Source organism: Melanerpes formicivorus, unplaced genomic scaffold (genome assembly GCF_026170545.1).
Source record: "Melanerpes formicivorus ecotype bairdi unplaced genomic scaffold, bMelFor1.0.p_v2 SCAF_52, whole genome shotgun sequence".
In the NCBI taxonomy this organism is placed as follows: Eukaryota; Metazoa; Chordata; class Aves; order Piciformes; family Picidae; genus Melanerpes; species Melanerpes formicivorus.
The window spans coordinates 4,435,295-4,448,416 of NW_027142404.1; the positions used below are offsets into that span (position 1 = coordinate 4,435,295).

The 13,122-nt window shown below is 50.2% G+C and overlaps 1 protein-coding gene across 5 annotated transcripts in view; it reads left to right on the forward strand.

Moving 5' to 3' along the window:
- Window positions 1–12,294, forward strand: part of TRAF6 (TNF receptor associated factor 6) — a 31,620-nt gene extending 19,326 nt beyond the window's left edge. For 4 of the 5 annotated variants that reach the window (XM_068160772.1, XM_068160769.1, XM_068160770.1 and 1 more), the window contains 5 exons: window positions 1,378–1,536; window positions 2,764–2,835; window positions 4,350–4,427; window positions 5,371–6,165; window positions 11,844–12,294. In XM_068160772.1, coding sequence (XP_068016873.1) covers window positions 1,378–1,536; window positions 2,764–2,835; window positions 4,350–4,427; window positions 5,371–6,165; window positions 11,844–11,939 — 1,200 coding nt within the window. In that variant the 3' untranslated portion in view covers window positions 11,940–12,294. Of the gene's footprint in view, window positions 1–1,377; window positions 1,537–2,763; window positions 2,836–4,349; window positions 4,428–5,370; window positions 7,346–11,843 lie in introns of those variants that run through there. The other variant, XM_068160773.1, reaches the window with a different exon arrangement.
- Window positions 12,295–13,122: the final 828 nt, after the last annotated feature.

Here is a 13,122-nt window from a genome sequence, read left to right on the forward strand (position 1 = left end):
GCTGGATGGCTGAGCCCAGAGAGTGGTGGTGAATGGTGGCACATCCAGCTGGCAGCCAGGCACCAGTGGTGTCCCCCAGGAATCAGTGCTGGGCCCTGTGCTCTTTAACATCTTTATTGATGATCTGGATGAGGGCAATGAGTCCATCATCAGTAAGTTTGTGGTCGACACCAAGCTGGGAGCAGGAGTTGATCTGCTGGAGGGTAGAGAGGCTCTGCAGAGGGACCTCGACAGGCTGGGCAAATGGGCAGAGTCCAAGGGCAGGAGATTGAACACATCCAAGTGCCAGGCTCTGCATGTTGGCCACAGCAGCCCCATGCAGTGCTACAGGCTGTGGTCAGAGTGGCTGGAGAGCAGCCAGGTAGAGAGGGACCTGGGGGTACTGGTCGATGGTAGGCTGAACATGAGCCTGCAGTGTGCCCAGGCAGCCAAGAGGGCCAATGGCATCCTGGCCTGTATCAGGAACAGTGTGGCCAGCAGGAGCAGGGAGGTCATTCTGCCCCTGTACACTGCACTGGTTAGGCCACACCTTGAGTCCTGTGTCCAGTTCTGGGCCCCTCAGTTTAGGAAGGAGGTTGAGTTGCTGGAACGAGTCCAGAGAAGGGCAACGAAGTTGGTGAGGGGTTTGGAACACAGCCCTGTGAGGAGAGGCTGAGGGAGCTGGGGTTGCTTAGCCTGGAGAAGAGGAGACTCAGGGGTGACCTTATTGCTCTCTACAACTCCCTGAAGGGAGGTTGTAGACAGGCAGAGGTTGGTCTCTTCTCCCAGGCAAGCAGCACCAGACAAGAGGACACAGTCTCAGGCTGTGCCAGGTGAGGTTTAGGCTGGAGGTTAGGAGGAAGTTCTATACAGAGAGAGTGATTGCCCATTGGAATGGGCTGCTTGGGGAGATGCTGGAGTCACCATCACTGGAGGTGTTCAGGAGGAGACTTGATAGGGTGCTTGGTGCCATGGTGTAGTTGTTTGGGTGGGTTGGATTGGTTGATGGGTTGGACACGATGATCTTGAAGGTCTCTTCCAACCTGGTTTATTCTATGTATTGAAATGGGCGCTATTCAGCCTGGAGAAGAGAAGGCTCCAAGGAGACGTTAGAGCAGCCTTCCAGGACCCGAATGGGCTGGGGAGTGACTTTTGACAAGTGCTTGTAGTGACAGGGTGAATATAAAGCTGAGTTTTGAGCTGAGAGCACTTTTAAAGCTGTGGATTTTTGAAGACATCTTAGTCATGGGGACAACACAGGTAAAGTCAGCAGTAATGTGTAAGGATTTGCTTGCCTGAAGGGAAGATTGCAGCTTATTCCTTTTGTGCTGTGCTTGCCCCTGAAATCAGATGAGTTGATGGTACCTGTTGGTAATACCCTTTTCGTTCCTTGTCCAGGACCACCAGCTGCAGTGTGAATTTTCCACCGTGGAATGCCCGCAGTGCCAAGGAGCCTTCCAGAAGAACCATCTGAAAGAGCACAGGACACAGGAGTGCCCACGGCGCCAAGTCTGCTGTCCAAACTGTGCCACATCTATGGCCTATGAGGACAAAGAGGTACTTGGCAGGAGCCTCAGTTGTTCAGCTTTCATTGGTGTGGGCTTGCTTGCAAGTGGAACATGAATTACAAACAGAGAAGGGGTTGGTCCAGAAGAGCTTTTCTTGCTGCACAGCTGAGAAGCTACAGACTCAGGACATGAGTCTAGAACAGTGACAGCTGGGGAGAGGATTGCACTGAAATGCAAAATTCCTGTGGCTTGAAAATACTTGGGTTAGAATCATGGAATAATTCAGGTTGGAAAAGCTTTTTAAGACCACTGAGTCCAGCTGTAAACCAACTACCATGACCACTGAACTATCATCTGAATATTTTTGGCTTTGCCATCAGAGAGGCCTCTCTCTACAGCCAGGGTGACACCCAAAAACTACTGACATTGGCAGCCTCTATGACTGACAGAAAACGTGTGTCAGGTCTGCTAACACACCAGACCAAGATATGAGGTGCTGCTGTCCAGTGCCCAGCAATGCCAACGTCAGTAATCACATCAGAGAATGGTTTGGGTTGGAAGGGACCTTAAAGATCATGAAGTTCAAATACCCCTGCTGTGGGCTGGGCCACCTTCCACTAGACCAGGTTCTTCAAGGCCTCATCCAGTCTGGACTTCAATGCCTCCAGGGAGGGGGGGGGTCCACAGCCTCCCTGGGCAACCTATTCCAGCGTCTCCCCACCCTTACTGTCATGAATTTCAGTGAGCATTTAATGTTTCATACAGCCCCAGCAGAATGAGGCTACTGGACACTGTTCTGAATAATTTCTGCATTCTTCTGACAGCACTTTTCACTTGGCTGATACTGAGGACAGACCTTTCTGAGCTTCCATGTCTTTCTCTGGATGTAGTTGTGCTTTATGGCCAGGGCTAGTAATTGGATATTAGATATTATGCTGTGAAGTGTCAAACAAAAATACCTCCTGTAGTCCAACAATACCCCAAAAAACCTCACCCTAATACATTTCACACAGCTCAGCTACTGCTGAACATGAATGTCAGAGATTTCTTGGTAAATTCAGACTCTTTTGAAGCATGAGAGCATCAAGAAATGAAATATCTGCAACTTGATCAATCTCTTGTGTTAAAAAACAGTAATTATAGAAAAGATCTTATTGAGGATGAGGGGATTGTCTGTTTCACACTGGGATCTAGCTAAAAGCCAATTTTGGAATGGAAATCAAACCATAATGTCCTGATTCTTTCTTTCCTCTCTTTTTCTGTTTGATCACTTCAGCTCCATGATCAAACCTGCCCCCTGGCCAATGTGTTCTGTGAATATTGCAACACAGTGCTCATCAGAGAGCAGGTAAGAGGCTGCCTTGCTCTGTGCTTCAGCTGGGGCAAAGCTTTTGTCTTGACACAGATTCTTTAATCTGGAATTAAACTTGAAGACACAGGTTGTTTCCTGGCTAATCAATCCCTCCCTGTCTATCTCTCTCTGAAAATGTTGCCTCCACTACAGTCTGATAAAGTTCTGCAGGAGTTTTGACAGCAAATTCCAGTGTTCAGCTCCACTGCTTTTTGACAGGGGCCATGCTGCGTGGTTTGGATCTTAAGTGGAGGTTAAAGAACGCCAAGCAGCTGCCAGTGGTGTTGGAAATGGCCTTTAAGATTGAGTCCAACCAGTCTCTACCAAGGCTGGTGCTAAACCATGGCCCTCAGCATTACATCTCTGCAGCTTTGAAACACCTCTAGGGCTGGGCATTCAGCCACTTCCCTGGGCAGCCTGTGCCAGTGCTTGAGAACCCTTTCAGTGAAGAATTTTCTTCTAATATCCAACTTAAACCTCCCCTGGTGCAACTTCAGGCCATTTCCTCTCCTGATATCATTTGTTCATAGGGAGAAGAGACCAACCCCCACCTGACTGCAACCTCCTTTCAGGGAGTTGTAGAGATCCAGAAGGTCACTCCTCAGCCTCCCTTTCTCCAGATTGAGCAACCCTAGTTCTCTCCCCAGCCCTGTTCTCCAGACCCTTTACCAGCTTTGCCCTTTTCTGGACACAATCCAGCCCCTCAATGTCCTTCTTAGAGTGAGTGCCCCAAAACTGAGCCCAGTTCTTAAGGTGTGGCCTCACCAGTGCTGAGTCCAGGGGGACAATAACTGTCCTGCTCCTGCTGCTTACACTATTACTGATCCAGGCCAGAATGCTGGGGACCTTCCTGGCCACCTGGTCACACTGCTGTCACTAGGTGTAATAATCAAATCTGTCACTAGATCTAATAATGAACTGCAAAAACGGAGAGCAGATAATGCTGACCTGTGTGATGGGTTAGAATTAATAGTTTGTGTTGTGCTTCATCATGGAGTCCCAGAATGGTTTGGATTGGAAGGGACCTTCCTGCAGGCAGGTGTTCTGCTGTGAACCCCAGAATTACCCTTCTTCTCTTTTGGGCTGGCAAGGCCTCAGCTGAAGCTGTTCAGCTTTTGAGTTGGGGCATGGATAGCGGGAATTCAGAGCAATGAGATCATGAGGACTCAAACACAAGCACCAGAAAAAAACAACACAGCAACTTGTGCTTCCAAAGGAAAGGAAAGGCACTAGGACCTGGTATGAGCTAGCTCATTCCAGCAAGAAGACCTGAGTTTGTTTTGGTACCTGAGCTAAGAGCAAAGGCCATTAAAGTCCATAGCAGGGAGGTGGAGAATATATATCATCAGTTCAACATTGCTATTCCAAACTTCCATATTGCTTTGCAAACTGAGGTCAGAAGTGCTCTGACTTCAGGCAGCCTTCCAAAGTCCATCCAGCCATATTTTTGCAGGGTGTTCTGAAAGAATGCTCTTGGTGGAAAGCTGAATTTCAACTCTGCTTTGTTTTAGATGCCTAACCATTATGACAATGATTGTCCTACTGCCCCAGTGCCATGTTTTTACAGTGCCTTTGGGTGTCCTGAAAAGGTAAGCCTCTGCACAGAGTCATGAGCTGCAGACCTCCTGCATGGTTTTGGTGGGGTGTTTTTAATTTCCTCTTCTTGTCTCCATCCACAAGCCCAAGGCCTCGGTTATTTGTAGGTTTTTTTGTTTGCTTTGAGGTGTCTCAGATTTAAAACACTCCCCTTTTCAGATTTAACATACTCTGTGAATCATTTGCTTGATGAACTTTCTTCCAAAGTTGTGCCAAATACAGTGATGGCTCTTAGAGTTCATAGGTTTAGAGATTCTATGAATGGGTTAGGTTGGAAAGGACCTTTAAAGATCATCCAGTTCCAACAACCCTGACATGGGCAGGGACACCTCCCACTTGAGGAGGTTGCTGAAGGCCTCATCCAACTTGCTCTTGAACAAATCCAGGGAGGGGCATCCACAACCTCCCTGGGCAACCTGTTCCAGTGTCTCGCCATCCTCATTCTGAAAAATTCAGTGAAAAAAAACAACTGAGAAGGGACCTCAAAAGCTCATCCAGTCCAACCCCCCTGCTGTCAGCAGGGACATCCTCCACTGGAGAATGTTGCTTACAGCCATGTCCAGCCTCACCTCGAATATCTTCAGTGATGGGGCCTCAAATATTTAGTGATGGAGCCTTCTCTTCTCCAGGCTGAACACCCCCAGCTCCCTCAGCCTGTCCTCAATGCTGATGTCGAGCACAGAGTAAGTTCTGTAGCAGCTTTTCCCCATGTCACTGTTTTGAGTTGAACAAGATTTGCCTCCTGGCACTTGAACTTCTTTTCTCAGTGGCCCAGTTTGGAGCCCTCCCTTGGTGCACCTTTGTCCCATCCTCTGCCCTTTGATTCCTGTGCCAGCTGTTCTCACTCCACAGAAGCTGCTAGATGTTATTTCATGCTCTTCAAAGGCACAGGCCATGGGCGATGTTTTCCTCATACCACACCTCTTTCAATCCTAGATGCAGAGGAACGAACTAGCACGACACATGCAGGAGTTCACTCAGGTCCACATGAGAATGATGGCTCAGAGCTTTCAGAACATGAGTGTCACTGCTGCCAACCCTGTGCCCTTCATCAACGGCCTGCCCTTTGAGCCTACCCTCTTCTCACATGTGTCACATGCCCCATACGAGTGCAACCCAGACGTTGAAAACTTCAAAGAAACCATTCAGCAGCTGGAAGGTCGTCTGGTGAGACAAGACCACCAGCTGAGAGAGCTCATTGCCAAGATGGAGACTCAGAATGCCCACGTGGCAGAGCTCAAGCGCACCATCCGTTGCCTGGAGGGGAAGGTGGCCGAGCTGGAGGCACAGCAGTGCAATGGGATTTACATTTGGAAGATCGAGAACTTCAGCAGCCTTCAGAAAGCCCAGGAAGAAGAGAAGCCTGTAGTGATGCACAGCCCCGGCTTCTACACCGGGAAGCCTGGCTACAAGCTGTGCCTGCGGCTGCACATCCAGCTGCCCAGCGCGCAGCGCTGCGCCAACTTCATCTCGCTGTTTGTGCACACCATGCAGGGGGAGTATGACAGCCACCTGCCCTGGCCCTTCCAGGGCACCATCCGGCTCTCCATCCTGGACCAGTCGGAAGGCCCTGAGCGGCAGAACCACGAAGAGGTGATGGAAGCCAAGCCGGAGCTGCTGGCCTTCCAGAGGCCGACAATTCACCGCAACCCCAAAGGCTTTGGCTACGTCACTTTCATGCACCTGCAAACCTTGAAGCAAAGAACCTTCATCAAGGATGACACCCTCCTGGTGCGTTGCGAGGTCCTCACAAGGCTGGACCTGAACAGCCTGCGCAGAGAAGGCTTTCAGGCTCGCAGTACTGATGGAGCTGTGTAGCCTCTGGTCAGAGCAGTCACACAATGGCAGGGCTTGGAAGGGATCTCCAGAGATATCTGGTCCAACCCCCCTGCCAGAGCAGGAACACCCAGGGGAGGTCTCACAGGAATGCTTCCAGGCAGGTTTGGAAAGTCTTCAGAGAAAGGGACTCCACAACCTCTCTGGGCAGCCTGCTCCAGGGCTCCAGCACCTGTGAAAAAGTTTTTCCTGCTGTTCCCATGGCACCTCCCCTATTCCAGCTTGCCCCCAGTGCCCCTTGTCCTGTCCTTGGACATCACTGAGCAGAGCCTGGCTCCAGCCTTGCACATCTTCATCACCAGCAATGAGACCACCCCTCAGGCACATCTGCTCTGAGTTCAAGAGCCTCCAGCTCCCTCAGCCTGGCCTCACAAGGAGATGTTGCACTGTCTGCAGCAGTTTTATGGTGCTGCACTGGACTCTCTGAAGCAGTTTCCTGAGGTCCGTCTTGAACTGAAGAGCCCAGAACTGGACACAGTATTCCAGATGTGGCCTCACCAGGGCAGAGTAGAGGGGGACGAGAACCTCTCTTGACCTACTGACCACAGTCCTTCTAATTCACCTCAGGATGCCTTTGGCCTTCTTGGCCACAAGTGCCCATTGTTGGCTCATAGGTGTCCTGTCCACCAGGTCCCTTTCCCCAGAGCTGCCCTCCCACAGCTCAGCCTACCCTACACTGATCCATGGGGTTGTCCTTTGCCAGATGCCAGGCTCTACCCTTGCCTTGTTGGATCCCATTCCCTTTCTCCCCACTCAACTCTCCAGCCTGTCCAGGTCTGGCTGAATGACAGCCCAGCCTGAGGGGCCGTCAGGCACTGCTCCCTGTTTGGTGCCATCAGCAAATTTGCTGGCAGTGCCCCCTGTGCCCACAGTGAGGTCAGCTGCTTCATCGCCCATACAGGCTGCATCTGGAGAAGGTCAGAGCTGCTGTCATGGTTGATCTTCACCTCAACAGAACTTTGTTGGTGCTGCTTTACTCTTGGGGTATGGGTTTTATTTTCTCTGAGGCCCTACGTTCAGTTGTTTGCTAATGTTCTCTGTTCAAAGGACTCAGCTACTTTTGTAGCAAGCTCAATGAAGTGTTGGTGATCAGAATTTAAGTGCCTAGAGGAAAATCCTGTTGAAGTGCCCAGACATCTCCTTTTGGGAACACTTTGGTCAGGTCAGGAATGTTCTGTAAATCTTTTCACCTCAGTGCCTTGCAGCAGAGACTGTGGCATGGAGACAACCAGATGAGTAAAGGTAAAGGGATTTCTGTTTGGTTTGCACAGAGCTTGGCAAAGTTGAGACATTTTCTATGTTGTCTTGCCTAGAATTTGGAACTAGCTGTGCTGCTCTTGAACGCTGAAATCAGGGCAAGACTCTGCTGGCATCACCCAGAGCTGAGGTATTCTTTTGAGCCTTCCCTGATGCTGAATTAGCCTCCAGAAGATGCCTGTGTCTGTAAGGTTGGTCTCAGTCTCGCTGGAAGCCGTGTTGTAGAGTTGTGCAGCAAGTTCTGAGCTGAGTGCTGTGCAGAAATATTTGTGATATGGGATGAAAGTGCCCCAAATTTTTCCCCTTCTTTTGCTGAGTTCCATTGTGGCTCAAGGTGTCAGCTACAATCACCAGAGGCAGAGCAGTGCACAGTTGGGATGGCACAGATCTGTGTGATGGGGTCTTCTCCTATGGCTGGCCATGGTTCACATCAAGTGCACACAGGAGTAAAAGCCTCTGCTGAGAGGGGGGGACAGAGTTTGTTTTACTGGGGATGGAACCTGAGTTTGCACAAAAGATGAGCTCATGCCCTGCATCTCTGTGAGTGATCTCTTGGTGTTCTGGGTGACATCTGACCTCTGTCATCTCCTGTGACTCCTCAGTGGGCAGCTGGCTGGAGCAGCATCCATCTGTGGTAAGTATGCCCTGTCCCATTAGATAACAGGAGCTGGGCCACCCTCAAAGCTTTGGAGAGGCAGAAAAGCCTGTTCTGAATTGGAGAGTGTGAGGAGAAACTGCAATCGTGTTTGCCCTTGGGAAAAATTCCATAGTTGTTAGGCCAGGTTGGATGAGGCCTTGAGCACCCTGCTCTGGTGGGAGGTGTCCCTGCCCATGGCAGCGGTGTTGGAATTAGATGGTCTTCAAGGTCCCTTCCAACTGACACCAACCTCTGAATCTCCCAAACACTGAATTCTCTCTGTCAAGATTTTCTGAGCTTCTTAATGTTGCAGGACTTACCTGTGCTGATAGTGTGGGGGTCAAGCTCACTGGTGCTAGAAGTTTGAACTTCTCATGGTGTTGATAAAATTGTAAACTTTGTAATTAAATAGAAGGGGAGGAAAAACATTTTCATCACCCCATAACCTAAGTCCAGAGCCTGATAGCAAGGAAAGAACTCAGCCATACTAAAGCAGATCTGTAGAGTTTCTACAAGCAGTTGCAACTACCCAAGGACTTCAGACATTGCAGGATTCCTGATTTTCAGCCCCATAAGAGCAATCCCAAGGGGGCCATCAGTGGGGAAGGTCCATCTGCTGCACAGCTAGAAGTCTGATGAAAGACCTCGCTGGGTGTGTTGATTTGGGAGGATGCTCTGCCTGCTTGCATGGGATTCAACGTTCAGGCCTAAACCTACCACTTTGCTCATCCTCTCTAGATGAGTAAAATGCCTTTGCAGACAGAGCCCTGTAGTGAGCTGCAGAGGGGTTGCATTTAGTGGGACTTTGTGAACTTCCTGGCTGATGGCAAACACAGCCAGAGGGGGACGTTGATGTCTTCTGTGTGAGCATGTGTGACCCAAGGCAGGAAAAGAGCTCTGCCTTGAGTCTTTTCAAACCTATGAAATTGTTTTCATACTGGACAGCCTTGTCCTGTTAGCATGGGGAGTTCTGAAGTGTCTTCAGTTAGAGCCTTCCTTGGAGCCGAACCATGCTTACCGCAGAGCTGTTTGTGGGCTCCGCAGTGCCCAGCACTGTACCCAGCAGACACTGCACACCAGTTCTCCAATCATTTCCAAGCTGTGGCAGTGATCCATGTTTTCCTGAGGTGCTCAGAGACTCCCATTCTCTTCCCTTCTGTTTGGAAGTTGTTTTTTTCTTGGGGTTTGGGGGGGTGGTGTGTGTGCAGGAAGGACACCTGTAGATTGAGGGCTGCTTCCTGTCACACTTCTTCTCCACCCTGGTGGTTTTAACATAAAATCTCCTTACTCTGTGTTCTGATAGTTTCTACCCAAACCCCACTCTGTGTGGTCAACTCTTGCTTTCCTTCTGAAGCTTTGCAGCGTGACCTGAAGTTTAGCTTTGAGCTGGTCTGCTAGATCTGATGAGGAAACTCAGTTTAGTGGCAGGTTCAGGAGCTGAAATGGCTCAGCTTTTACTGTTCTACAACAGCACAGCCCAACAGGGACTAGAAAGCTGCTGCCTGGGCTACAGCCACATGAATGCTTTCTGCAGTGCCACTCTTGGACTGGGTTTGTGTTGGAGCAGCAGCGTGGAGAAGTCTGAGTGATGCAAAGTACTCCACTGGCAGAGGCTGACAGCAGGGGTCTTTCAGAGCTCCTTTGCTATCAGTTCCATCTTAATAGTCATAAGAAACTCTATCTGCTAATGAAGAATTTCTGTACCTCCTGGTTCCAGTTTCTTCCCCCATCTCCCAGCCTTCTCTTCATTTTAACTGCAGTTCCAGAGCTTTCTCTGACAAGAACATTGTCTGCAGCTAATGGAAGAACTTAGGAGTCTGCATTGGCCCCATCCCTGGAGATATTCAAGGTCAGGCTCAACAGGGCTCTGGGCAGCCTGATCTAATAGAGGATGTCCCTGCTGACTGCAGCGGGGGTGGACCAGATGACCTTTGGTGGTCCCTTCCAACCCAAACCAGTCTGTGACTATCACCATCTGAAGGCACAATCTTCACCCACTGTTATCACTTACTCAAGCTTTTGAAGGTGAGCACAAAGAGATTCCTTTTCTATAGGAAGAGCCTTTTTTTCCCCTGACTCGAAATCTCATTTTTGCCTTTGAGACATTGTTTTACCATTGTGGATTGGAGGTGGAATTGCTAGGAAGCAGAAAGGTCTGTGGTGCCAAGAGCAGTCTCTGGACCAGATCCAAAGAAATCTGTGGATTGAACCAGTCTCTTGTGAAGTTTTTTCAGGAATGGGCTTCTTGTGATGCTGTGCACCATTGCTGGGTCTCAGAAAGGTTTAGAAAAGTGACTTTAGCTTCTTTGACCTTCCAAATTTCTGTTGTTTTGAATGTATTTATTCTATTCTATTTGAAGCCAGCCCCTCTTAGAATGTGTTGTTGCAAAGCTGCTATGATACAGATCTGTCCTGTTCCAAGGGGCTTTCTTTGTGCCTCTGAATGTCTTTCCCCTGCAGGGCAGGGACAATTTCTTTGACTCCAGATGTAGGTCTGTGATATCTGTGTGGGAGCTCAGACAGTGCGAGTTGTACAGACTTGTCAGTGGGCTCATGATCTGCCTGCTCGAGTTTGTTGTGAAGGGATTAAATCAGGCTAATGCCATCAAAACAGGGTGGCCTTTCTGCTCTTATTTAGAGATGCTCTCATGGCAAAAAGATTGAAGATGGATGCAGAGGGCTGCTCTGGGGTCATTGGTAAAGGTTTGTTGTGCTGGTTTGCCTTTTTGGACAGAAGGAAAGTGCTCCTCTTCGTCTGGAAGTCTTCATAGGTGGTTTAATATATTTTGTAATGAATGCCCAGCCGGACTGCTGCCAGGATTGGCAAAAATAAATGACAGAAACCATGCACTGGAGGCTGCAGCTTTGATTGGTACAGAGAGCAAGTCACAAAGGTTGTGACGCTAGTGAGAGAGGGAAACGTTTTACTATGAGGGTGCTGGAGCCCTGCAGCAGGCTGCCCAGAGAGGTTGTGCAGTCTCCTTCTCTGGAGACGTTCCAAACCTGCCTGGATATGTTCCTTTGTGACCTGTCCTGGGTGACAATGCTCTGGCCAGCGGGGTCGGACTGGATGTTCTCTAGAGGTCCCTTACAATCCCCACTGTTCTGTGATTCCATGAACTGCATTTTGGCCTCCCACCATCCTTCAGCCTGCCACCCCCATTAATCTACTCACCACCTTTTGGCCTGCAGCCTCGTTTTGGCCACCCACAGCCCTTCAGCGTTCTGCCCCTTTTTGCCAGGCCATTGCCTTTTGCCATCTGGCTCCCTATGTGCTCACTGCTGCCGCCGTATGTCCAAATCGTCATGCTGCAGCTCAGTGACTGGACAGTGTGCTCGCTGCTGCCATGCTGTGTCCAGATCATTGTGCTGCAGCTCGTGACCACACTGTGCTCGCTGCTGCTGCCTTGTGTCTAAACGCCAGTACCCTGTGTCCTCAATGCTGGGGACACTAAACTGGTGGCAGTATTGGAGGTGGGGTCTCAGCAGAGCAGAGTCAAGGGATGCAGGAGAGCCTTGGAAGGGTCAAAGTGTGGAAACTGCTGGCTTGCTAACCCCAGATGGATCAGAGCAATCCAATCAACAGGAATGCTGCTAATAATAGTAATAACTCATTGGTTTGTAATGACTCAGGAGGGGCAGGCTGGGCTAAATCTGCTCTGGCTCTGGGCTTTCCTAGGACTCGAGGCCATTGTCCAGATGGGGCTCAGAGCAGGTGACAACAGCGCTGAGGAGAATCTGCACCTCACCACTTCTGCTCTCCAGGACACTTTGAGCTGGCTGTGCTTCTGGCTCCAGCACCTGCAAAAAGAAGAGGGAAGAGTCCTTGAGCAGAGCCTGGTGGGCCAGGCTGAGCAGAGAGTCTCCAGCAGCAGCAACAGACAGGGGTGTTCCTATGGCTGTCCTGCAATGATGGCATACTTTTGCTGTAGGCTGTGTGTCAGCTGCTGACCAAAGCCATCAGCACCCACACTGCAAACACACCCATAGGGACTGCCACTGGGTACCAGTGCCTGCAGAGTGCCTGACCTTGCTTTTCCTGGCCCCTATAAAGCCAGCAGCCTCTACAGCAGTATTCAGTTTCTCTCCTGAGGGTGGAGAACCCCAAGAATAAACATCTCTAGAAGCTACATTTCCTTCTTGTCTCATGAGAGAGGAATTTCCACAGAGATGTCTTGTGTGGGGCAACAGCTGTGCTGCTGGGCACTGGAGAGGGGCATTTGGGGATGGGAGTGAACTCATTTGGAAAGTCTCTGACTGCTGTCCCTCTGCTAGGCAAAACGATTTGGGTTCCAGGTCTTACAATGGTTCAACACCTGGGGCAGAGCCATCACCTAAAGAGACGGGTGTTGGACAAGGAAAATCAAAGCAGGAGTTACTGCTGCAATCCCCACAGCCAACAGCAGCAGATTGAGTTGGAAAAGACCTGGATGCCCATTGAGTCCAACCATCAGCCCTGCTCTCCAGATGCTTGGCCAGCATTGCTGCCCTGCTCAGTGCAGGCAACACTCAGAGCTCAGCCCTAAGGTGGTGCGGGGCTCCTCAGCACACACAGCAGAGTGCTGGTGCTCTGCACCCTAAAATAAGAGGCAGGGGGTTGAACTCCTTAAGGGTGCAAAGGCAGAAACAGAGATCTGACTGCTAGGAAATGGGGATCTGCCTAGTGGTGACCAACAGCTAAAGGGGGAAGGGAGCAAGAGGATGGGGCCAGACACTTCTCAGTGATGCCCAGTGACAGGGCAAGGGGCACAAACTGGAATGCAGTAGGTTCCATCTGACCAGGAGGAGAAAATTCTTTGGGGTGAGACTGCTGGGGGCCTGGAGCAGGCTACCCAGAGAGGTGGAGAAATCTACTGTGGAAGAATCCCAAAATCCACTGGCCATTGTGGTCCTGGGCAAGCTGCTGTGGGTGTCCCTGCTTTAGCAGGGATTTGGGCTGGGTGATCCCCAGAGGTCCC